This window comes from Pelobates fuscus, chromosome 6, assembly GCF_036172605.1.
Source record: "Pelobates fuscus isolate aPelFus1 chromosome 6, aPelFus1.pri, whole genome shotgun sequence".
In the NCBI taxonomy this organism is placed as follows: Eukaryota; Metazoa; Chordata; class Amphibia; order Anura; family Pelobatidae; genus Pelobates; species Pelobates fuscus.
Genome location: NC_086322.1, coordinates 81927033 through 81954738, shown reverse-complemented (window position 1 = coordinate 81954738; position 27706 = coordinate 81927033). Strand labels below are relative to the sequence as shown.

Sequence of the window (27706 nt, the reverse complement as noted above, 5' to 3'; positions counted from 1 at the left end):
AGTAAGCATTAACTGGGATTTGTATTTGCATTCAATCCACATCATCATTGTAGACTCATTGGTACATACAGCACTGCATAAACCATGATGACATTAATTTTGCACTCTTTCTTAATGCAATATAAAAAAAAAACTCATCATAAAACATTCATAAATACAATTTTTAGACTTATTTTACTTGAAAGACACACTTCTACGGACAAAGTTCAGACAATGCCAATCTAAGCTAAGCTCAAAATATTCCCACACCGAGCGAGCCAAACAGCAGTAGCCCTTGTACACCCTCCCATTCTTTGTTACATTCAGTTAACCATCCTTTGAATGTAATGTTTGTCCCATGTGGCTGCTTTCCTTTGCTCATTTGTAATAAACAGTGAAGCTGCTTCATTCAATGCACAACTGAGCCGCAGTCTGTCTGGGTGTACTCTTAATGCAGACTGCTTGACTGACAGCAGTTCTGTATGACAGAGCATTGTATGTCTGCTGAGAAGGTACTCATTCTCTAGAACAGAGGCATGGTAGGCGGCAGGCAGGGCCAGATTAACATAGAGGCTGTTGGAGCTGCAGCTCCATGCTCATGGAATAGGTGAATTAATAAAAAATTATAATTATCAGAAACTACAAAGATTTCAGCATGCAAGAAAACAGAGTATCAATGAGACCAAAACCTTACTGCATTTAAGATGTGTTGATATCTGGATTGAGGTACCATAGAAAGCATAACTGCTTCTGTTAATTGTGGCTATAGTGCCAGGACCCAATCCCTACTTATTTATGTTTCAAATAACTGACAACTCCATCTTCAAGCCCAAAAGAGCTAGTAAAAATAAATAAATATCCGACTCGCATACCAACTCATACCAGTGCTGAGAACTTGGATGTCTAGCTCCCGACTCTTTGATTGATAGAGATCTAAAGTTGAGCTACAAGCTTATTTGGTCATTTTCACACATTTTTTATTCAAAGAAAGCCTGCAGTGTCAATGCTCTGGCATCATTATCACTTCAGTTAGCTGAACTGCTTATGGTACTTACAGTGTGCCTTTAAGATAAGTGATAAAAATAAACATAGATGGCCATAAGCAATTCTTTGTTATATCCAGCTAATTAATGATATATGTATTTGTATGCAGTGCATAACTAAATGCTATTTCTGTATTCACAGTTATCATTTATATGAGTTATTTGAATAATGACATTCAGAAAAATAGGCTCTGGAATGAGTTCCAAATATTTTGTCTTCAGGACCGTCATGATTGGCCGGTTGTACATTAGAATGTCCATATTTTGTGTCTGGGCATCTGCATTCTGCACCTTCTCTCCCTCTCTCTGTTCATTCCATTGTTAAATCATTGTAAAATAGAACAGTCAGCAGAAAGATACAGTAACTATGGAATAAAATTTTAGTTGCACACAACAGATGTTGAAATCATGCTTTACTGTCATATGATTGTAATAAGTACCCAATTCTAGTATACCCATGAGGTACTCACCAATCAATACAAAATGCAAGGGTAATAGGAAGACAGTGCAGCTATTAAAAAAATAGAATATTAATACCAGATCAAGGTTTGATATTCACAAATCTCACTAGGAACACTGTGAAGCTGATTTTATTAGAGCACAATTTAATAATTTCTGATATGACAGCAAATTTATGCCTGACTAGGCATGCTTACTATTGTTAAAATTAACCCTTTACATACCATTGCTGTACAAGCCTTGAGAATTGCCTGGGGATTGCCAGGGTCAAAGCATAGTGTACTGAACGCACTTCAATACGCTGGAAGATCTGGAATATATATTACTCTTTTGCCATCCTGGTTTGCTTTTTACAATCGCATGGAGCTTTTTTGTTTGTGTGTTGTTGTTTTTTAGAGGGGGGATTTTAAAATAAAATAGATGATCTTCAAAGAAGAACGGTACTATTTTTTTTTATTATTATTATTATTATTTGTTTTATTAGCTTACAATGCCTCGATCCCTTATACTTATTAAATGGGAGGGGTAGGTATTTAAACATGCATAGTTTGGGTGGTATTTTAAGTGAGTTTGTGGCAATGAGATTGTGATTACGATGAAAGAAAGAGGGGCATCGGCACACCTGGTCCTATTGAAGTAGAGAAGTTATTTGTTTTATTGGTGACATTGTGACCAGAGGGAATGGGCATCTCTTGGTTCTGTTATTATCGGGCTAGGAGTCTTGGGAACCCCTATTCCTATTATTATATTCTTCTCTACTGCTCCTTGAAGATGTAGGGCCATTCTCCCAGGCTTCTAATGTATTTATTCTAACCCTCAATCACATCACACATAGTATGGAGGAAGGGACCAATACCCATTTAATCTCTTTTCCCCACTCCTGAGCAGTAGGTGGGATTGGTATTGAGTGATGGAGCCCCAAATGGTGTATATACAGGTGATACTCAAAAAATTAGAATATCGTGCAAAAATGTATTTATTTTAGTAATGCAACGTAAAAGGGGAAACTAATATATGAGATAGACGCATTACATGCAAAGCAAGATAGTTCAAGCAGTGATTTGTCATAAGTGCGATGATTATGGCTTACAGCTCATGAAAACCCCAAATCCACAATCTCCGTAAATTAGAATATTGTGAAAAGGTGCAATATTCTAGGCTCACAGTGTCCACCTCTAATCAGCTAAGTAAGCCATAACACCTGCAAAGGGTTTCTGAGCCTTTTAAATGGTCTCTCAGTCTGGTTCAGTAGGAATCACAATCATGGGGAAGACTGCTGACCTGACAGTTGTGCAGAAAACAATCATTGACACCCTCCATAAGGAGGGAAAGCCTCAAAAGGTAATTGCGAATGAAGTTGGATGTTCCCAAAGTGCTGTATCAAAGCACATTAATAGAAAGTTGTGTGGAAGAAAAAGGTGCGCACACACAGCAGGGATGACCGCAGCCTGGAGAGGATTGTCAAGAAAAGGCCATTCAAAAGTGTTGGGGATTTTCACAAGGAGTGGACTGAGGCTGGAGTCAGTGCATCAAAAGCCACCACACACAGACGGATCCTGGACATGGGCTTCAGATGTCATATTCCTCTTGTCAAGCCGCTCCTGAACAGCAAACAACGTCAGAAGCGTCTTACCTGGGCTAAAGAAAAACAGACCAGGTCTGTTGCTCAGTGGTCCAAAGTCCTCTTTTTCTGATAAGAGCAAATTTTGCATCTCATTTGGAAACCAAGGACTCAGAGTCTGGAGGAAGAATGGAGAGGCACACACTGCAAGATGCTTGAAGTCCAGTGTGAAGTTTCCACAGTCTGTGTTGATTTGGGAAACCATGTCATCTGCTGGTGTTGGTCCACTGTGCTTCATTAAGTCCAGGGTCAACGCAGCCGTCTACCAGGAGATTTTGGAGCACTTCATGCTTCCTTCCGCAGACGAGCTTTATGGGGATGCTGACTTAATTTTCCCAGCAGGACTTGGCACCTGCCCACACTGCCAAAAGCACCAAAGCCTGGTTCAATGACCGTGGGATTACTGTGCTTGATTGGTCAGCAAACTCGCCTGACCTGAACCCCATAGAGAATCTATGGGGCATTGCCAAGAGAAAGATGAGAGACATGAAACAGAACAATGCAGAAGAGCTGAAGGCCGCTATTGAAGCATCCTGGTCTTCCATAACACTTCAGCAGTGCCACAGGCTGATAACTTGCATGCCACGCCGCATTGAGGCAGTAATTGCTGCAAAAGTGGTCCAAACCAAGTACTGAGTCCATATGCATGATTATCTTTTCAGAGGTCCGATACTGTTCTATGTACACTCCTTGTTTTATTGATTGCATATAATATTCTAATTTACTGAGAGTGTGGATTTGGGGTTTTCATGAGCTAATCATCGCACTTATGACAAATCACGGCTTGAACTATCTTGCTTTTCATGAAATGCGTCTATCTCATATATTAGTTTCCCCTTTTACGTTGCATTACTGAAATAAATGAACTTTTGCCCGATATTCTAATTTTTCGAGTATCACCTGTAAATATTGCAGTGTGACTTAGTCCTAAAATAAAGCTGGGAACTCGTGGTATAGGGCATGGTGTCGGAAGGGTTTATATGTGTAGGAGGAGCCATACAATTTGCCCTTGGCCTTTTTACCATATAGCAAAGCCTCTGGGTGGGGTAGAGAACAGCAGAGTGTATTATTAACCACAGGTTTTTGTTTTGCTTTATTTAATTTAAATCATAACTTTATTGCTGCATAGGGCAGAAATGTTTCACTATATGCCACTTAAATAGACATCTGCCATCATGTTTTCTCCTAGCATCCATGATTAGGCCAGGGAAAATTGCTAAAAGTGTGGTTATCAAAACAGGAGTCAACATGCGAGCTGTTATTTTTATAAATTATTGTTTTTGCTTTTTTTTTTTTTTACAATACATGAAAATTGGGTCAGGTGCAGCCTGGAGTGTCTGCTTTTTAACAAACAGACTTTAAAAAAAAAATAATGATTCTCTCCATATTTGTGCATTATGGGCTACAGCATTTGGATTACTCTGTGATCAGCAAGCCATTAACAGAATAGTGTAATAATTTATGTTTCTTTTTTAAGAGCTGTAATTATTTACTTAAATGGTATTTATTGTTGGAGATTTTCTAAGCACACTAATGGTTTTTGGATGGATTACCATCTAATCATTAAACAGTTTAAAAAAAAAAAAGTATGGATTGCTGAAATAGACTAACTAAAATACATGTTTTAGATAGGAATTTGGAAATGGTACGAACTGCAATTAATGCCATTAATTGCTGGAAGCCAAAATTGCACCCAGGGCTTGAGTTATAATTTGCATTGATGATTTATAAATCAGTTTTTGTTAAAGGGACACTATAGTCACCTGAACAACTTTAGCTTAATGAAGCAGTTTTGCTGTGTAGAACATGCCCCTGCAGCCTCACTGCTCAATCCTATGCCATTTAGGAGTTAAATCCCTTTGTTTATGAACCCTAGTCACACCTCCCTGCATGTGACTTGCACAGCCTTCCATAAACACTTCCTGTAAAGAGAGCCCTATTTAGGCTTTCTTTATTGCAAGTTCTGTTTAATTAAGATTTTCTTATCCCCTGCTATGTTAATAGCTTGCTAGACCCTGCAAGAGCCTCCTGTATGTGATTAAAGTTCAATTTAGAGATTGAGATACAATTATTTAAGGTAAATTACATCTGTTTGAAAGTGAAACCAGTTTTTTTTTTCATGCAGGCTCTGTCAATCATAGCCAGGGGAGGTGTGGCTAGGGCTGCATAAACAGAAACAAAGTGATTTAACTCCTAAATGACAGTGAATTGGGCAGTGAAATTGCAGGGGAATGATCTATACACTAAAACTGCTTTATTTAGCTAAAGTGACTAAAGTTTTCCTTTAAATTCATTCTTGAAGAACTGCTTTTTCAAATATAAGATTTTCTGTTGAGCGTCACTGTCACCTACACAGCCTAAGACATATAAAATGGTGGGGTGAGATTGGTGGGAAAATTACAATCAAAATCAAGAAGTGGAGAACTAAAACAATATATAGAGCGATTTCCGAAACGCATTCTTAAAATTGTGGGGGGAATATTTTTACTCTTGGTAGCAGGTTATGATCTGTCTAACAATGGCAGTGATAGCTCCCCTTTCTGATGTTCTAGAAGATGATGGCTATGCAACATTTGACACTCCAGATGATGTGGACTATATCTCCCATAATGCTTTGTCAGCATTATAGCTGTAAGAGCATTGTGGGAGATGTAGTCCACATCATCTGGAATGCCAAAAGTTGCCTACCCCTGTTCTACACTGTTTCCTATCATGCACTGCCAGCCGTTCTTCTCATCTGTCACTGAGTTACAGTGAGGATAACATAACATTCCATTTATCAGGATTGCCTCTAATAATGCATACTCAAGGGACACTCTCTTTGTGAAAACAGCATTGTATTATTAATGCAATCAGGATGTGCACATTTTCTATAAGGCTGCTTTATTGCTTGATGTCAAAACCATGTATTCTTCATGTTATATGAATCTAGAAATTCTCCCAGAAGTGCAGTCTAGACCACCTATAAAGGTGGTAGTGGTGTGTGGCGCTACATGCTGCTTGCGGAGATTTCTTAGAAAGCTAAAGATCTGTAAATCCCCGGAGAGCGATATCGATTGGAACAAGCACTCAATTAGCATTCCTAGACAGCTGTGTCATCGTCCTTAACAGGGGCGCACACCACTAGGGTCCTTGGGTAGTTACTCGTTCATCCTGCAGCTTGGTGATAATGTGTGTCAGACAAAATAAAGCTGCTTATTATTGAAAAATATTCCCAGTTATAACCACTCCAGAGCAAATCAAGGGCAACTCAGAGACCCCTCTTCCTGTTATCCCTCTATTACAAGTGCACCTCATTGATATTGATTGCCATTAATTAGAATTAGGAGTTTAACTCCAACTATTCCTGGATTGCAGCATGACATTCGGCTTTCTGCACCAAGAAACACAATGTTAATTGTTTAATGACATGTTTATTAGATAAATGCTAAGACTCTGAAAGGATTACAGCTTCCCAGCTCATAAGCTTCACACCCTCAAGCCAGGGATATGTGTAGAGAGCTAAACAAGTTTGTGCATGGATCCTGGTTACTTTGTTGAATGATTTTGTACTAGATAGCCCTACATCTGGCGCTCCTTTATAAGGATTGGTCCCCATTTTCAAGAATACATTTTTTGCCCTTCCTCGATCCCTGTAATGTCTATGAATAGTGACTACAAAAACTCTAACCGTAAAATCTACTTCTATGTTTATAGAATTGACGACAGTGAAAACTTTATATAAAGTGCCCTTTTGGGGGTCCGTGTGGTACATCATATCATTTATTTATTTGCTTAAACTATGACAAAGTAAATGCAGTTATCTGAGGAGGTAAATTCCTAACTCTTTGTAGTACAGTAATTTAATATGCCAGTACCATGGACAAGGGCCCAGTAGTACTTTGTGATAACACATACCTTATTGGAAAATAAAACTGTGCAATTAATTTAATCACTTCATTACCAACCCTTTGTGCATTCACATCAGGTCTCTATACAGAGAGCCTCTTTTTGTTAAACTAGTAGTTGAAATCAAGAACATCAAAATCCCTTATCTCTCGGAATACTCTTTAATGATGAGCGTGATGATCCTCTAGCCCAGGGGTAGACAAAATTCAGCACTCCAAATGTTGTGGATTACATCTCCCCAGATGCTACAATCCAAGATCATCTGGAGGCGGCTTTTGGTGCCAGGACAGCTCTATTGTTTTTTTGTTTTTTTTAATTCTCACGCTGTTTAAAAATGGTAAGGTATAAACAAGAGGATGGACTCCATACACCATAACCACTACAAAAGGCTGTAGTAGGTATGTAGCTTAAAATGTCCCTTTAATTCTATGCACTGTTGTCTATTTTACCATGTTGTATATACTGTATGTGGCATTGTAGCCATATGCACATCATTAACTGTACATTTTGCAAGGACTGAAAAATCGGCATTCCCAAGTACATACGAAGCTCTGCTATAAAAACCTATGAGAATGGAAATATAGGCGGTTTGATGTTAAACTGTAATAATTCCTGCAAACTTTGCACAAAATATTCTGAACCTTTTTGACGGCTAGCTAAATACAGATATGTGCCTCCTCTCCTGCTATCCACAGTGCACGCATGTCCTTAAACATTCTTCCAGGAAAAGGTTATATGATTTGAAAATATACACAATACTTTCTATGACACAAAAACACACAATCTGGTATTCTTTTATCTGAAGAGCAATAGGTGCCAATGATTGGATTAGCTGCAAAAAAAAATGTACATTTCTGTGATTGAATTTTTTGCAAAGATAGCAAAAAGGTATCCAGCAAGCATCCTTTGTTATAATGTCCTCTATATACTATCTAAAGCTGGCTTATCTGAGCTGCCTTTCCTGAAACTTAGTGTTTATGAGCACAGGGATGCGGTCCCTGAATTTCAATGAAGAAATCAGCTTTCCAATTAAGCTACACATGGAGATTTATTACTCCAAGGTTTTACTCATTTACAATTTACAAGTCAGCGCAGCATATTGTATTTGTTTGCTTGGTGGAAAATATACAATCACATTTTAAAGTGCCATTGTTCATTTCTGCATCTGGTGATAATGTTGGAACACGTGCATACCAAGCACCAACCTCTCAGTAGTCCACACCAATACTAAAGTACCTACAGCAGTATGTTACTACTTGCCTGTTCTTCTGGTTATTTTTTTTCCAAATATTTAGAGAGCCCTTGCTAATCTTAGTATTTTTACTGAATTTCATAAATCTTGGACTGATTCCAAAGATCTGCCATGTGAAGTTATGTTACTTATTCTGCATTGTTGTTCTGATTTCAGCATTTATTTAGCTCCGTTCTTATATAATAACCTGCTTGAGTGCAGGTGAAGTAACAACACTGGGTAAACCACAATACAGAATATTCAAAATAGAGTTTGGATTTCTAAAAACAAATAGCAACCATGGATGTTTAGTTTCAAAAAATAATTTACTCTTTAACTTTGTATTTTTTTTTTTTTTTGTTTCCCTATAGGGACTTTGCTTATGTTGCAAGAGACAAAGAAACAAGAATTTTAAAATGTCACGTGTTCAGATGTGACACTCCAGCAAAAGCAATTGCCACCAGTCTTCACGAAATCTGCTCTAAGGTAAATCGGAATTACAGTGGGAAGAAGGCCTTTTAGGCCTCTTCACTCTCAAAGACGTTTTTAAACACCGCCGTATTCAATGCCTTAAAGCAGGCTTCCCCAAACTCCGGCCCTCCAGATGTTGCTGAACTACAACTCCCATGATTCTCAGCCTTTCTATTTCATTCATAGAATCATGGGAGTTGTAGTTCAGCAACATATGGAGGGCCGGAGTTTGGGGAAGCCTGCCTTAAAGCATTGAGGGTGATGGAGGGGTGGGTCAGAATGGAGATGAAGCTAATTTTATCACCAATTATGAACCCGCGCCACATAAGGGGGCTACCTAAAGGAGGTATACTAGTGCTAAATGACTTTCATGTACAGTAAATAGAGATCCGTATCAGACACATCCTAAAAGCACCCACAATTAACTGTCAAATGCCATTCAGGAACCTTTTAAAGTGAATTTAGTATATTAAATATACTAAGCTCAAATAGCATTTCCTATGTAGTTATGGGAGGACACAAAAAGGGATTATGCAAGTGATTTATTTATTTTTTTGAAGCCCGTGAATTTGAATCACATTGGTTTATTTGTATTTTGCATTGCAATAGTTAATATCAACTATATTATTTGCAGATTATGGCAGAAAGGAAAAATGCCAAAGCGTCTGCTTGCAGTTCATCACAGGAGCGACCAAATGCCAGTCTGGACGTTCCTTTGCAAGGTACGCAGATAACAAGAGGGGCTTAGTAAACAGACTGACTTAGCTTGGTTGTTTTGCAGGGCATACATTTGTTACCAGCAGCAATTTATGCTGCAGTAGATCTTAACCTTAAGGACATTTCTCTGTAGAATATCTGCACCTGTACTAATACCTTGCAAGGTATTTCAGCTAAATTATTAATCGCCCATCATTTTCAGTCCTGTGTGCTGTTGTGTTTCTAGCAATGTGCCGTGAATGTGTTGGTTAGGACATTTAACCACCTGACGAAGGTTATTAAAGCAATAAAATAAACCAGCAGTTAAAAGCAAGTCACGAAAACTGCAGCCTTAACATTTAAAGAGCACATTAGACACTGGTTCATTGAGCCAATAAAATATAAGTGCTTGTTTTAAATAAATAAAAATGCATTAAACTTGTTCACTGGAGGGAAATCTGCACAATGGTTACCGGACCGGCATTAATAGGTATGTTTTATTGTATGTTTTCTGCCTCTTAGCGGTCAGTAATAATGATGTTTATAATATCTTTCTTCATATGCAGTAGAATTCCCAACACCAAAGACAGAACTTGTGCAGAAGTTTCATGTGCTGTATCTGGGCATGGTGCCAGTGTCTAGGCCAGTTGGTAAGTTTTTATGTGGTTTATCAACACGTACAGGCAGTGCCTAAGCCCATGTTTGAATTCCAAACATTAGATTTTATCTGGGCATGGTGCCAATGGGTAGGACAATTGTTAAATTACTATATACTTTAAATGTGTGTTCTGCCACTGTCTAAGCCTGTACTAGAATTATAAGCATGGCGCAGGTGTAAGGGCATAGTATCGGTGTCTAGGACAATAAGTAATTGACCGTATATGTGATCTGTGCTTATTTTCCGCATAATTAAACAGTAACAAAAATGCAAAGATGAATACTATTCTCTGTTTGTGCATGCTTCACTTAGCCTTGCGTCAGTGTGTTCATTTACACTGCATTTAATCTTACAGACTGAATAGAGGTGGTGAATACTAAACTTTTGGAAATGTGTTGAAAGGAATGTTAAATTGTCTGTCAAAGTCTACGGGAGATGAATTAGAAATAAGTACTGGGCACTTGTAGATCACCATGCAGCAACATTTCAGCTCCTAACTGAGCCTTTTTAAGACCCTGTTAGGATCCAAAAATTGCTGCACCTTATCCAGTAAAACTGCCCTGGACCTCTACAAGTGCTTAGTCCTTTGTTCTATCACTTGCACTTGGGAGTTTGGTCGCTTCTTGTCACTGTTGGGGTCCCTATAAGTGTGTGCACTCCAGGACATCTTTTAAATTTACAGTTTTATGAAAGTGTACCCCTCGTGGAATAAACTTTGGTTTTGCCACCTTTGTTCTGAGCAAGAAGCGCTTACTTAAACTAAGGTAAAGGCAACTTGTAGCAACCTGTTTGCCTTTCTCTTGATGGGACCATGGTGTTTTGGTCAAGAAAGAACCAGATTTGTTGGGCATGCACATATGCTTGTCAGTTGCCAATGCTTCTGAAATGGCAGCCCATTGACACTTGTGTGGCTTTATCTCACTTCAGTTAATCAGTCCAGTGCTATACCAATACTATCCTAAACTTAGTGTAAAGGTAAAGAGACTATTAAGGGCATGATGTCTCTCTCCTCTTTCTCGTTCTATTGCTTTTCCAGGTATGGATATTGTAAATGAAGCCATTGAAAATTTTACAAACCCACCAGACAAAGAAGAATGGACACCTGTAATTATGAATGTTGCTGATGCTACTGTGACTGTCATGAAAGAGAAGGTAAGAGAATAGTGTCTTATTTTAGCTGCGTTATTACAAGTATCTGTGACATATGGGAGATCAAGGGGGGGAAATACAATGCTCTACTGATACAAAAAACTGTATGTTTAGGATTTTAGAGTTTAGTTAGTCTTTGATAACAATGTATTACATTTATGCTATATTTAACTGAACAGCTGGCCAGACAGAGTTTCTATAGGCGACTATGTAGTCAAAACTACCATGGTCAACCATGCATTATGTATCCATCTTAAAACCGTATACAGACACTCCTCACTTACCGACTGGGTTCTGTTCCTACGACCCGGTCGTAGAATGAATTGGTCGTAAGTGCGAGCCGTCGTAAAACAAGTAGGTCACTAAATGAGGTCCACCTGTAGTCACATTGAAATACACAGTGTTCTATTAAGACTTGAAAACAAAATCTGTTCTAGCTTCTACCTCTGACACAGGCACATAGAAACACACAGATAGACCATGACACACATACAAATACACAGACAGACCATGACACACTTCCCCTCAGTGCTGCCGATTTAAAATAAAATAAAAGGGGTGGGGGAGGGCACATCGCTGATAATCCGTTGCAGAACACAACCGGCCCCTGAAGACACATACCCATAGCTTCACGCAGTGGGCCCGGTGAGGCTGCAACAGCGGTAGTTCTGCCACTGATTGCATTGTTTTTTTTTTTGTAGTACCTTACATTCTAGAACAGATGTTGGTTGAATGAGTCACTTGTTGTCTAAATGAGAACATTAACACTTTCAGGGCACTGCTAAAAATATACCATGCAAGATAAGTTAAATGTCAAAGAAACCTATATCTTATTTATATAATACTGGCACGTGCTATTAACAGTAATATTTCTAACACTATTTCATGAATTAACAAGAAAAGTCTATGCTTCATTCATTCATTCCTGGGGTTATGTACGCACTTACATGACTCACTGTAAATGTGACCATACATCTATCCTCTGCATTACAATTATTAAGCCCAGTGCAGATACTTTTCTTTTTTGTGTGTGTGTCTGGCAAGGGTTTTCTAGCAATTCCTTTAAGACCAAAATCCAACCAGAGATTTTGGGATCAAGTCATTACAACGTACCATTGTTTACTTTGAACTCAAGACTGAGCAGAGCCAATGAAACTTCACAACCACAGCTACACATATCTACTTTTGGCTAAATATCAAATATACAGTCTGAAAGAATTCTGTAATTATTGAAACTATGAACGCATAGTAACATCCCAGCTTTATTAACGTTACAAGAGCAATCAAATGACTCCAGGCTGCACTTTCTTCGGTATTTTCATCAAATAAAAATAGCTTCATCCACTCATTCATAAAATACAAATATTTTATCAAACCAATAGTTTTCAGTATTGCATTCCTGTTAATGCGAGTATTACGTTGATGGCTGTTTCAAACTAGAGTATGTCTAGTGCTGTAGTAACCTTTATGGTTCTGTGTTACAGGATGAAGAAATATTGGTAGAATGCAGGGTTCGCTTCCTGTCATTTATGGGAGTTGGGAAGGATGTGCACACCTTTGCTTTCATTATGGACACTGGCAATCAACATTTTGAGACACATGTTTTCTGGTGTGAGCCCAATGCAGGGAGTGTATCGGAAGCTGTCCAGGCTGCATGCATGGTAAGATGCGTTTTCAGCAATGCAAAGGATGTAGCCGGCGTGCCACAAAGTATTTTAGAAAAGTCAGAGTTCTAGTACATGAATAATGTGTACAAAAATTAAGACGGACAAGTATGGCCCTTACATGTTTCTTGAATGTCTGTGATGCGGTAAATCAAAATCTTGTTGATCTGATCTGAGACTTTCTGCATTATACAAGACCTGCAGAAAATCAATCTCTTCTACAGTTTGAGATTGATTACCCAGCAAAATGAGAAATTACCGCCCCTAGATATTCATTATCTGAAGGTTCTCATTTAATCAAAAATGGTCAAATGTGCGATTATCCACCATTTTGGATTGATTGTTTATCTGGCAAAGTTATGTGTCCTTTAATTCTCCACCAAGATTGTCCGATCCTTAATGATATATTGTAATTTTATAGTTAAAAGTAATGATTTTTTTTCCACATGTCTTAAGTATTGGTCTCTCTCTCTCTTTTTTCCACATGTCTTAAGTATTGGTCTCTCTCAATGATGAGAATATTTTTGTTTAGACTTGAGTTATCATGTGTACAAGCTTCAGTGTAATATTAAATATTGTGTTATCCTTTAAAGTATTTGTATTAAGCATAAAATGTTATATATTTTTTTTCTATTTTCCTGTCAATCCCTCCTTGCGTGTGTTTGCTGGGAAATGTAGTTCCCAAGTGGTAAAGTGCCTGGATGTCGTATCTTTGCAAACAGTTAAAAGATTTCATAAAGATGATTTATTTAATAAGGTGCTCTCCTTATGGTATTTATGGTTTCCTTGTATGATTAGAACCAATGCGCTTTTATTCCTTGTTCCTGCAGCAGTTATGGCTAACCCCAGGTACCACATCTGTTTTTAGACTAGATTTCCCATGATTACCAAGGGTAACCTGTTTTATAAACCAAAATGGACAATACAGCAACGTACAATAAAACAACTCTCCTTGATTGGACCATAGGCAGAAACAACCACCAACCTGCTATGTTTCGGGTTAAAAAAAATCCTTAATCGTGCAGGCACGGGGTATCTGGTCAGCAACAGTTGTGGTGCCAAAAGCATGCCTACATTTTCTACAGTCTCGTCCTCCTCTTCCACATGCTGCCCTTCCTTTCTCCCCAATGTTGAGATCTATTCCAGTATGTCATTCACCCTGTGCATTGTCACTCTGAGCTCACACCCATGTCACTTTCTTCCTGTCTCTGTCACTCTTCTTCTCCAGTGTCACTAGTGAGCAATCCTTCTCTCAAGTTTGCTGCAGTAAGTTAATAATCATAGACTCCTTCCAAATCTCTCCCCGCTGTGTTCAAGTGCTGCTAGAATTCTAAATCTAATATTTTCTTTTATTTCATGCTTATACACGAATTCTCGCACAGCTCCACAGCCGCGTACTATTCAAGCTCATTAAGATTTGCTTAGTTTGAGGTTTTATAAATTATTTGATGTTTGGAGGCTGTCTTCTTTTCCCTCTCTATTTGATATTAATATTTGACAAAGTTACTTTTGCAAAGCATTTTTGTGGCAGATAAGTCTTCTTCCTGCTACTCCTGCCATGTTTCTGTAAATATGTCCGTTGGGTCCATGATGTAGACTGTGATGTTTGAACCCATCTAATTATTGGATAGATCTCCCATGGCGTCAGTACAGCGTCATAGCAAGAGCTCATATCCCTGAAATTCCTGACAAAGTAGGGCTATGGGACATGAGAGGCAGCTACAGTGTGCCCTGGCTAAATCCTTCTCTTACTGTGTGGCTCTGGTCACAAAATACAATTATTTTTTATTTTGCAATTTCTATACTTTGCACAGAAGAGAAATCCAAAGTTGTATATTGTGTATAGTGTTGGTTAATCTCTTGTGGTTTATATAAGTTCATTATAAATCTTTCGTTAAGGCTAAATATTGGTTTGGTCACTGTATTATTATATATGCCTGACATACAAATCCTTTAGTACATTTCATAGCAATTGCAGCATTTGTAGAACTTGGGGTTACCATATTATTTTCACAAGAAAGACAGTCTCTAAAAATAACTCCCCCTTAACATTTCAGAAGCAATTTACACAACAGTTTATTAGTAAAAAAAAAAATACAAACTCATGATGCATATACTTTCTTTAAATGTTTAATAGGCAAAGGGTACACAAAATGATTGGGATTGTGTATAGATAGTCGTTAAGAACAAATAAATTAAACAGGAAGACGGTCATTGTCGTTGTGTATAATACAACCCTTAAGCTAGGATACAAATTGCTTCTATTTATTCTTGTCCTCTGTCATTTACATTAGATTTCAGCAGAAGAACTTAATAAGATATAGATTTTAATTGACCATGCCTGGAAACATATTAATGCTTGAACTTTTTTCTTCTAGCTACGGTATCAAAAGTGCCTGGTCGCCAGGCCTCCCTCGCAGAAGCCTCAGCCTCCACCTCCACCCGCAGATTCAGTAACCCGAAGAGTCACAACCAGCGTAAAAAGAGGGGTCTTGTCCCTTATTGACACTTTGAAACAGAAACGCCCCGTCGGTGACATGCCATAGTCGCAGATAAAAAAAAAAAAAAAAATGAATAAAACGCAACTGGATCTTTCAGCACTTGACTCGGACATCTATAGCGAAGCTAAGATAGTGATGAAATGGAATATACTGCAGCTTAACCTTCCATCAAACAGCTGCTTTCGCTTCAAAAAATATAACTTTTATCCGATGTTTGACTAGCATGTACCTATTCTTCGACACCATGGCGTACTACAAAAATAAGCATGAATATAAATATATATCTACTCATAATTTTTATTTTATTTTTCTCTGCCCTACTGTCAGTGGTTCTCATTACACGCATTGGATAGTCTGTTTTAAATTGTAAATAAGATTAACAATTCATGACAAAGTGACATTTTCTGCACTCTAAATAGTGAATGCTATGGAGTCCATCAATGTTAAGGATTCATAAGCATCCCATAGCTCACTGCCTCGTTTAATCATTGGGTGGGGGGGGGGGAGGGGAGGGAGTAAACCGACTCATCTATTTCTATGATACATTCACACAAGAGGCTGTCGTTCAAATGTCTCTGAAGATGCTTTCTGGATTTCGTATTCCAGCGCGTTACCATTTTTCTCTGCACAAGAAGACAGCATAAAAGAACCTTCTAAAAGAGTTTTCACTAGAGATGCACAATAATTGGGATACTGTACAATAGAAATCAAAGATCAGATCAAGTGTACTTCACACCACGTAGAACATGATCGATTGTTAACATGTGTGGGTTTTTAGTCCCACTTGCAGAATATTACGTGACTGTTCTCATTCAAAGTGGTTCTTTGTGATACATTCTGAAACAAGCATGCTTAGTATGGGTTAATCCTGAAAATCTATCCAACTAACCATCACCCTGCAAGCCTAGTGTGTCTTACATTTTTAATTATCTGCCATATCTCTTTCTTACAATATTTCAGAGGAGAACATGATAACTTTTCATTAGAGTTATACAGTGTGGTATTCTGTAGAGTGATCAAAACAAGACCCATTTATGGGAACAATAGATCAGCTACGATTAACTCTTAATCAACCTCCCTTCATTTTTATTTATTTTTTTAAATGTTTTTCATTTTGGCATAATGTACGCATTATTCTCATCCAATTTCCACAGCCACGTTATTATAAATGTCCACAAAAGTGCTGTCACAATCCTGTACAATCAATGCAGGAGATTAATTACACATTTTAGAAAGCACAAACCAATAGTAAGTGATACGTACCCCTAATGCGCCCACATAAAACTGTAATACAAGCGGTTTCTTCACAAACAGAATAACATCTAGAAACGTTCCATTGTAACGTTCATTCCAAATACAAGGAAATATTGGCTCTAATTGTGTTCACAGTCATCAAAGCAATTAGCAAGCAATAGTGGCATTCTGAAATGTAGTCATTAATTAAAATTTGGAGATTGATTTCCCCTTTTCGTTTTTTTAAGGCTAGAAAAATGTTGAAAAAAGTACCACCGTTTGCCCAGGTATCATGTAAAACTAATTATATTCAATCAGCTTTTAGAAAAGAAATATAAGCTGCATAAAAATGAATATGATCGTTTTTGAGAAGGTTAGTACAACAGCACTAGTCAAAGGCTTATTAAAGAAATTCCTTGTATCTGCAAACCGTATAAACCTAATTTACGAAGATACAGTGAGAACAAGACAAGATACACAAATTGTATTCTTTCTCATCAAAGGTATGGTGCCCATGATGTAAATAGTATTCATACCAAGCAGAACTACATCATTTACTTGATTTGCCACAACTGGAATTCTAGAATCCCTTTGATTTTGTGCTTCTCAGCTGAAGTGATGATTCCCATTAGCTAAACTGTAATTAAATAGCCAGTTATGGTTCAGAAATAGCACTAAAATGCAATGTACACTTTTAAGGTGCTGTGCCTTAGGGAACGTTGTGAGCTGATATTCCTGTCCCAAAATTAATACCCCTTCTTCAACAGAGCTTTACAATTACCTTATAAAGATTTACTTAAAGAGCCTTCAATCTTTAGAAATGTTTTTATCCTATTACAGAAGCCCCGAGAATTGTTTAGAAGACAGTCACAGGATTATTTATTAAAGTGAGAATTCCCAGTAAATTTCAAATGTAATGTAGAAATAGCTAGATTTGAAAAAGTCAGCTGTGCATTCCGTTCTACTATTCCAACCTGACATTTAAAAATCACTCTGAATTCTCACTTTAGTGAATAGGCTTGTCAGGGCTAGAGAGGTTTGTCATAATTTTAAAGTAACCAAACTGGAAAAAGTCTTCAATTCAACTAGTCTTCCGGTTTGGCTTGTTTGTCGTTAGATTTGAAATTTGCCTTGAGCTCCCCAAAATTCTCTCTCGAGTACCTGAATGTATACGTTTCACTTATGCATTCGTCTTGGTTTTCGTGCCCAGATTTCGGCTGTTCGGCAGAGAGTGCCATGCAGAGGTTAGTGTGGAGACTACAGCTGCTAGATCTGATAAGTTATAGTATAAGCTTAACATAAGTGAAAGGGAATTGCGTCTAACTCATGTAGCCATATTGTAGAAAATGGTTTTTATTCGAGTACATGTCTAACTGTTCCCTTGCCATATAAATAGTATCCTTCGTAATATAACAGTAGCAATAGTTAATCATAGCGGCTCTTTACATCATATCTTTGGTATGTGTTATACATCTCTTGAGTACTTAAAGTTAAAGATGAAACCACACAAATAGGGATACCGTTCCTGATAGTTGTGAAGCAGACAGTGCTTCCTCTTCCATGTGGGATACCAGGTTGAACAAAGTCCTTATATTTCATTTGCACTAGCTTGACACCCAGAACATTTTAGTTGAGAACTCTTGTAAAGTATTGCAATTACTAATATCTGCTTGGATTACATTTTCTTGTTAATGAGGAAACTTGGTAAATGACTTATTCAATGTGTCCTCTCATCTAGAAACCAATTTTGTAATGTGCACCTTTCGTGATTATCAGCTTGATGTCAGTTTAAAAAGATATACATTTTATTCTACGTTTGATCAGTCAAGTGCTAGCAAATGTATAAGTGAAATTCTTCAACTGTACATAATTTTCACCCTCTTGACCTCTACTGATATTTTAAAAAGTCCATCAGGGAAGAACACTCACCTATAGGATTAATAAGCAAAAAGCTGCCTCCGTCATACCTGTACTGACTTCCATAAAGTAAAGAATATCCAGAACTCCATAGATTTTCAATAATATAAACCAGATCACAACTTTTTAACTGCTTGAAAAGACACACAGTGCAAACATTGCTATCTGGGTTGCCAATAAAAGGCTATTATTGAAGATATGAGTGTAGGATATTCTTTTACTGATATGCCGGCATAACATTAAAGGCAACACAATTTCTTATAGAAAGTATCTTTACCCAATTCTGACTGGTCATGAGGGGATATATTAGCCCACACTGTGCTCCACATTAAAGAAGGCAGTTTGTATTATGTAAATATACATATATATTATTTTTAATTTCTATCATAATTTGTTGCCTTTGCCATAGTGAGCAAATCACCTGTAACCCCCCCTTACTGGTAGTGCCTCTGTTTTTAAGTATGGTTTTCACAGCTGCAAAATGTAAAAGCGGTCGAGTTTCGACTACGTTCAGCTGCATGTTATTGGCTATGTTACGTAGCAAGGTTCATTAGGATAAGGGAGATTTCGAATAATGTGAGTGGATACTTATCTACCCCTCCAAGGTCTCCTAAGAGATAATAAAAAAAAGGAAGTTGGAAAACTCTAGTTGTTTGTCAAAGCCACCAATTACTGTTTAATGAACTAATGAACCTCGTAGTGAGAACTACACTGACCAATCAAACACTCAATTCAGTGCAGTGACCCACTTCATGGCACTCTCTTTGCGCAAGGACAAAATAACGTTTTATGGCACAGTACAGAGTAAATATATTGTAAATATAAATGCATTTTTAAATAATACTTTTATGCTGCCTCACCATGTACAACATAATCTGATAATGTGCCAGCTCACTTTATTAATATACAGTGTTTTAAAATATTGATTCATTAGACGTAACCACAAACTACAGGGAACATTAGACTCTTGAAACAATAAGGGTTAAATGGATTTGTTGTAGGAACATGCTGTTTAGTGAATAAGCCCCTTATTTAAGAATGAGTCATTAGGGAGGTGAGACTGTCCATCACAAACACAGTTATTCATTAAAGCATCAGTTGTGAAAAATTCAACGTGAATTTCAAGTTTCAGGCCAAACTAGTTGTACTGAAAGCATAGCAGACTTGATTAATTTTTCAGAGTTGGCTATTGTGGCCTGAAATGTAAAATTCTATATGCATACCTGTTGAAATTTAGTAGGTGTGAAACAGGGGAGTGGGCACTGTAAATATGTGCCCATGGGTACGTCTAATGACGCATCCAACCTATGCCTTATGGGAACTTGATCAAACCAGGACAGCCGTACGCGATCCAGATCTTTGGACTGTTGGGAGATATGAGCATGCATTCCTGATAGTCACAGTTTAGGGACAGTCACTGAGGACACTTGTTAGGCGTGATATTCAATACATTTCATATGTCTGCACGTCAACCAATTACACTAGTATCTCAAAACTGCTCACGCTAAACCAGTGATGTCTAACCTGTACACTGCAGATGTTTGCATTATGTTGCTCACGGCCAGATGACTCACTTTGCTAATGTTTGCCTTTTAAGAAATGTACGGACTGTACAAACATTTAAACATGGTCTCTAAAATGTCAATATCTAATGAAAAGGCAGAAGAAACAGTGATCTATGGGAAAATGGAAATCCTTTGCAGATATTTTGTTTTAAAAATAGCTTTGCATATTTTAACTTAAAAATTATTTTGTAAAACCGATTGTAATTAAAAAAAAAATCACTTTTTTTTACGGCCAAAAAAGTATGTATGTGGTGTGTATGTGTGATTAAATGGCAATGTGTTAGTAAGAGTTCATTTATCTATGCATTATTTGTATGCTGTGGCTTTATAAATAGCCATGTTCACTATACCTTGTTTGTCTTTTTTTATCATTATTATTTTTATATTTGACTTCAATATATGCTTCCAACTATCTGTATATTAATGTGTATTATTTTTTTTATAACAGGTAGCTGAAATTAAGATGGTTACATTATTTGTTAAAAAAATATATTTTTGGTTCTCTTATGATTTATTTATAATACATTAGTAAATCATATTTTTTATTTTCTGTGCATAATTCTCTTAGAACTGTAGTGATATAAATAATAACACAAAGAATTAATATGCACACACACAAATTTTAAAATATAAACATTTCCAAGGCTGTTTAAACCCAGCACTCCAAATTAGAGTTCAACCATATGGGGGAAAAAAAACCTTGTGTTGTATCCAATAAATTACTATATATGTATAAAACAGCAGCATATTATATTGTAATATAATATATTGCAATGTATATTGTAACTAAATCATAAATATAACTCAACCAGATTCTTCCTTGTAAAAGGCATTTAGCTGAAATGTAGAGAGGAACAGGACATCTTTGTGTAAATCTGTAAATTAAGTTATGTTTATTTAACAGTGCAAAATATGCCTCGAATGACTTTGGAAGTGGGCAGAGTTTGCAACTCTCGAGTCATGTTTGGAAGTGGGCGGAGTCTTGCATTAACTAAATGTACGGCTGCACGAACACGCCAATACTGCCATTTTTACTTCCAACGCTTTTTATTGATATTAATATTTTATTTGTTCAATAAATCCCTCTTTATTTTATTTTTTTATTCACCAATGACATTTGGTCCCTTTTGTTGCTGCCGGGATGAGTTTTTTCAAAGCGGACCAACTTTATAAAGAGCCACACACTGGGATTTGGTGCTGTTATTGTAACACTTTGACTGCCCCTATTGCTATCAGATCCGGCCTTCGTTTTACTGTCCTGGATTTAAGGAGAGGTGTTTTTTATATTGGAGAGTTGGTGAGGAAGCAACCCCTGAATAGTGTATAGGAAGGGACTTTATTATCAAGCTCAAATATTAGTTGATTTTTTAAAATATTTTTTTTCGCTTTATGATCCTCAAACGCTGATATTCACATTGTTCATTTTCGCCTGGTGTTCAGTGCAACAATTATTATACAGTGTCATGTAGTTTTTTTTTTTATTATTGCTACTTTGTTTTTTATGCCCAAACAGTATTATATGGATATCAGCTGATAAGTATAGGTTTTTTGTACGCACTTCATTTTTTTGCATCACTGGAAGTTATATTTATGGTCTATTGACTCACTCAGGACCTCTCAGCATTACTCCAGACAAAATGTTTCCTTATCCTCTCCTCAGTAGAGGCAGATCTGAATAAGTGGGACTATAAATGCATTAAATGGCTAAGACGGATCAATGTTGTAAAAATCTCAGTTGCTCCCACTCTATTCCTATTTAAAACTATTGCTATCACAATCCACCTGTTCTACATTAAACAGCTCAGGAGGGCTATCAGAGATTTTGTATGGCGACGTAAGCTTCCACATCTGACATACTCACAATTGGTGTTACCTAAAGTAAGGGGGGGGATTAGTGTTACCTGATTTTTAGAAGTACTAGGTGGTGGCACACCTTTCCCGGGTTCTTTACTGGAGCCACGGTGGCACAACCAAACTCTGGGTCTCCTTGAAGAAGACCATAATTTCAGTTGATCTGGCGGCTCTTCAGTGGTTCTGGGCCAAATGCAGAAGATGACTTGCCCATCCTAACCCATATGTTCTATAGATACTGTCAATCGGGGTTAGACGGGGCCACAGATAATTACTGACTACAGATCCGAACCCAATGTAACCCTTTATGTGATAACCCAGATTTTCCCATCAGGATACATAGACTCTTCCTAGAGCAGGAAAGGTGTGGTGAGATTCACAATCTGTGATACCTCTGTTAGATGTTTCCAAACACAACCCATATGTTCCTCCACACGCACCCACTTCTAGTTCTTACACTACCGAAGTAGTATCTCTCAGAGAAGAAATGTCATCATTTGAATCATATTGTGAGGGAGAGCCTCCCCAAATTTAATGCCTTTATATACATTTATAATATGTTGGTCAACGATGCATATCCCGTCCCCCCATTTTGTCTGAACAAATAGAAAGGTGACCTGCAGGCAACACTATTGTATGACGATTGTACTAAAATCTGTACCAGATCCCAATCACTCTTTTTGCACGGTGCCTGTCAAGCTAATACTGTTGGCGCTGTGGAGAGGTGGAGGGCTTCCTATTTCCTATTGCACTCTAAATTAAATGTTTTGAAGGATGGTCTACGCCAGGGATAGGCAACATTTAGCACTCCAGATGTTGTGGACTACATCCTACATAATGTTCTTACACCCTGGCAATGCTGGCAATGCATCATGAGAGGTGTAGTCCAAAACATCTGGAGTGCCAAAGGTTGCCTATGCATGTCAAACGCGCGGGCCCACAATGACCTTCTTTGCGGCCCAGCCAATCAGGGGCGCAAAAATCGATTTGTCAAATGATTTTTGCGCCCACCTCGACTTGTGCCCCCACTGAACCGCATGCTCTGTACACTGGGAGGGGGAGCGCTTTCCCCTCACGCACTGCATAGACGCACCGGGTGTCACGCCGGAAAGTGAAAGGCCCCCCTCCCCTGTCAGCTAAAACAGAAGGAAGGTGGCCATCTAAATATAGGGCAGGGCAGAGCAGAGCCTCTGTGAGGCTGCTTAAAAATAGATGAGGAGGGAGTATAAATAGAAGGGGTAGGACGGGAGACATGGATGGAATAGATAGTGAGGGAGATACGGATTGAATGGGTAGAGAGGGAGACATTGGAGGGAGATATGAATGGAAGCGGGGGAGATATGGGAAGGAAATGTGTGGGAGAGACATGAATGAAAAGAAGAGGGAGATGTGGGGTGGAGAGATATGGAAGGGAAGGAGACATGGATGGAAGAGGGGAGAGGAAACATGGGGGAGAGTCATAGATAGGAGGGGAGAAATATGCATGGGTGGGGAGAGAGACTAGGATTATTAATTATATAGCACCATCAAATTCTGTAGCGCTGTACAATGGGTGGACTAAGACATAATTGTAACCAGACAACTGGACATACAGGAACAGGGGTGGAGGGCCCTGCTCAATGAGCTTACATTCTAGACAGAGTGGAGTATAGTGACACAATGGGTAAAAGTAGGGATAGGAAGTAGGTTGCTCGAAAAGTATTCACTGAGGGCTTAGTAGGTAATTTTTTACAGTTGCAGGAGAGTAGTCAAGGGGTGTGGGGGCTAAAAACCTGCTAAAAGTTTAATTGATATGCTTTCTTGAAGAAGTGAGTTTTCAATGATTTTTTTTAATGAGTGGAGACTGGGTGAAAGTCTTACGGAGAAGGGAAGCGAGTTCCACCGAAGAGGTGCAGTCCTGTAGAAATCTTGGAAGCGAGCATCAGAGGTGGGAGTACGGACAGAGGATATACGTAGGTCTTTGGCAGAGCGCAGAGGCCTTGACTGGACATACTTGTGTATTAGGGAGGAAAGGTAGGTTGGAGCAGCATTATGCAGGGACTTGTAAGCAATCACCAGAATTTTAAATTGATCCCTATATCTAACTTGAAGTCAATGCAAGGACTGACAGAGCTGGGAGGTGCGAGTGGACAGGAAAATGAGCCTCGCCGCCGCATTCATTATAGATTGCAGCGGTGCAATCTGGGAACACATAAGACCACTGAGAAGGGGATTGCAGTAGTCAAGGTGAGAGAGAACAACAGCATGGACCAGCACCTTAGCCGCATCCTGCGTTAAATAGGGGCGGATGCGTGCTATGTTTTTGAGATGGTAGCGATGATTGATTGGACATGAGGGGTGAAGGAGAGGTTGGAGTCAAAAAGAACACCCAGGCAGCGAGCCTGCGAGGTAGAGGTGATGGTAGCGCTGTTGACTTGGAGGGAGGGAGACACGAGAGTAGCAACACTTCAGGGGGGGAGAAGAACAAAAGTTCTGCTTTGGATAGGTTGAGTTTAAGGAAGTGAGTAGCCATCCAGTTGGAAATCGCAGAGAGGCAGTCAGAGACACGAGTCAAGATGGGTGGAGAGAGATCAGGAGAGGACTGGTAGATTTGCGTGTCATCTGCATAGAAATGATAACGGAAGCCAAAGGAGCTGATGAGTTTCCCAAAGGAGGCAGTATAGATAGAGAACAGTAGGGGACCAAGGACAGACCAAGGATGGTGGAGAGCCATGGATGAAAGGGGGGTAGGAGCGAGTGGAGTGGAGTGTGCAGCCACACTCCAGATGTTGCCATTACTACTGCGACAGTAAGTAACTTGAGGTGAAGCTTTCAAGTAAATTATTTATATGTACCCAGAATTACATATTGTTTGCATGAGAATGATTCGAGTTATTTTAGTTTGTGTTTGTCTAGGTCAAGCTCTTTTTTTATTTTTTTGCAGCTCACATAACCTTAACCCCTTAAGGACCAAACTTCTGGAATAAAAGGGAATCGTGACATGTCACACATGTCATGTGTCCTTAAAGGGTTAAACCATGGTTTATTTGGCCAGTGTTAAACTTTGAGTTTGACATGCTTGGTCTACACTGTGATTGACCACTTATCTGATGACCCAGCTGCATTTGATCCAGCATCAATGTTGTTGCATTATAATTCAGAATCAATCACAAGATACAAAAACTTGGTAGTTCCATAATTGCTTAACCGAACTAAAGCAGTCCTCCCTCTATATTGGCGTAGACTCGAGTTCTGTTGGCTGGAGTACATCTCTTTTCCGCATGCTGTTAGGCACCTAAGGAGCCATGCTGTTAGGCACATGAAGAGCCAGGAATCCCATGGAGTAAAGACTTGAGGGGTGAGCGGAAGTACCAGAGGACTCTAAAACAGCTTGCCATATCCTGCTATGTTATGCGCACCCGATGCCGTGGCTCCATGCAATCAGTCCTAATCCAGACTGGCTTTCTCTCCCAGCCTTGACCATGAGTCATGAGTTCATCAAATGTATGTAGATACATGAATTACAGAGGTGCAAAGACTAGTTGAAAACACAGGGTGGGTCAATGCAGGGATAATCCATGGAATGTCCAACAGACAAATGGGAGGTTCCGGGCTACTGCAAACATAAGTCTATAAACCAGTCCATGCTTTTAGATTTATTTGAAATCTGAGAAGATCAAAGTACAGAAAGGTCCAGATCTGAACTATCTGTTTTGTTTTTTACTAAAGTGAGAATTGTTGGGAATTTAAAGTGAATTTCAGATTTTAGACTAGAATATCTGAACTGGAAACTACTAACTTGGATAATTTTTCCATTTCAACTTTTTATGACCTTAAATCTGCAATTCACTTTGAATTCCCAACAACCCTCAATTTAGCAAATAACCCTGGTACGTAATTTAACCCATTCACTACCAGAAACATTTTGATTAAAAAATATTAACATAACATTTATTTGAAACAAGGGATCCATAACTAGCTAATAAGCATGAATAAAACATTAATTTAAAGGGACACTCTAGGCTCCCAGACAACATCTGCCCATTGGAGTGGTCTGAGTGCCAACTCCCACTACCCTTAGCCCTGCAAGTGTAATTATTGCAGTTTTTATAAATTGCAATAATTACCTTGCAAAGTTAAGCAAAGTTAAGTCCTCCTCAATTAAACAAGTTTCAGAGTATCCAATATAATGGTGTCGCGGGAGTATATATTTTGGTCTAGAGCCACTAGAGGACGAAAAGTGTTTTAAGCAACGCTGGATGTCCTCACGCTATGTGAGGACCTCCAGCGTCGCCGAAATCCACATAGGAAAGCATTCAATGCGCAATAGGTCTCCCCTGCCAGCTGACGTCAGCGGGGGAAGGAGAGGGGGCAAAGCCTGAGCAGAGGGACATCTAATATGTTTTCCTGGCACTGGAGAGTCCCTTTAATGTCAAGATTGTCAAGATTTTAATGTCAAGATTTAGTGTCTCTATTAAGAGGAATGGGTACAGTGGTGTTAGTGTGCCCCAGACTGGACGGTATGCTCTTTTCTAGCCCATTTAACCCCTGGGCCAGAGAAAGGGGGGGACGGGGACAGTGGTGAATGCCTTCTTCCAGTCTGAGGGAGGTCAAGGAGCGTTATATGCTCTATGTGTGAGTGGGGATGCAGGTTTAAGTGTTAAGTGCCTTGTGTGGAGCGGGCAGCCAGATTGCATGAGTCCCGAACTGGGAGGCTGTCTCTCATAAAGTCAGGTCTTGGCTCTGTCCTGTGAGCCCTGGGCATCCTGTCTGGGCACAAATTCCGCCGAAGTTTCCGGGTTCCATCCATGGGTTGGTCGCTGTGCTGTCTCCGGTACATCGATGTTGAGGAGGTGTTGGAGAATGCCTAGTTGCTGCAGGGTCATTGCGGCTTCCCGGAGGTCTCTGATGATGTGGGTTGTAGTCCCGTGGGCGATTGACAGGGCACATGAAGGGCGCCATCTGAGATTATGCTTTTGTAGGAGGGTAGTAAGCGGCCACATCTCCCGACGCCATGCCAAGGTACTGCTGCTCAGATCTGCATAAAAAGTCAGGGACATGTCTTCAAAGGAGTAAGGTGAGTTGCCGCGCAGTGCATTTAAGAGGGCTGCTTTGTCTCTTCCTCTAACGCATTGTATGGTTAAGTCCCTCGTGGCCGAGGTTGGTACCTGAGCAGGTTTGGGCACTCTGAATATGCCCTCCGTCTCTAGCGTTTTGGACATTTTGGGCATGAGCAGGGCCGAGTAGTCTCCTCACCACATGCGGGAGCTCCGCGTCGGGTAAGTTGTCAGGGATCCCCCTGACCTTTATGTTGTTTCGACGGTGGGAGTCTTCAAGGGCAGCAAAGCGGCCTTCATAGGAGCCGTTTAGTTTTCGCAGGTCTTGGACCTCTTGCTGGAGGGTGGTGATCTGCTTTTTGGATGAGAGTGAGGTGGTTTCCAGGGCTCCTATACTGCCAGTCAGACCTTTCAAGTCCTGGCGGATCATGGCCATGTCTGCCTGGAGGATCTTTTGTAAATCCGCCAGTAGCTCTTTCAGGAATGCGGCCATCACCAGAGCTGACTCTGGCTTTGTTGCCTGGATCTGCGGCGGGGGAAGCGCCAGAGCTGGTGTGTATCCCTCATCGGTTCCACAGGAAAAGTCGTCAGAGAGGTCCGAGCAATCCCCAGTAATGGCCGCCATCCCGGGCCCTTGAGCACCACGAGCCTGCCGCCACATCTCTCCTATGTTGATGCCCATTCGGGGTGCTTCTTTTTTTCGTTTTTTCCCCCCAAATGGGTTTAGGGCTCCAGGGAGAGCTG

General features: G+C 39.3%; 1 protein-coding gene across 2 annotated transcripts in view; it reads left to right on the top strand.

Moving 5' to 3' along the window:
- Window positions 1–20424, top strand: part of APBB2 (amyloid beta precursor protein binding family B member 2) — a 341181-nt gene extending 320757 nt beyond the window's left edge. For both annotated transcript variants that reach the window (XM_063457900.1, XM_063457901.1), the window contains 6 exons: window positions 8593–8707; window positions 9327–9414; window positions 9955–10038; window positions 11083–11198; window positions 12680–12856; window positions 15238–20424. In XM_063457900.1, coding sequence (XP_063313970.1) covers window positions 8593–8707; window positions 9327–9414; window positions 9955–10038; window positions 11083–11198; window positions 12680–12856; window positions 15238–15405 — 748 coding nt within the window. In that variant the 3' untranslated portion in view covers window positions 15406–20424. The remainder of the gene's footprint in view (window positions 1–8592; window positions 8708–9326; window positions 9415–9954; window positions 10039–11082; window positions 11199–12679; window positions 12857–15237) is intronic.
- Window positions 20425–27706: the final 7282 nt, after the last annotated feature.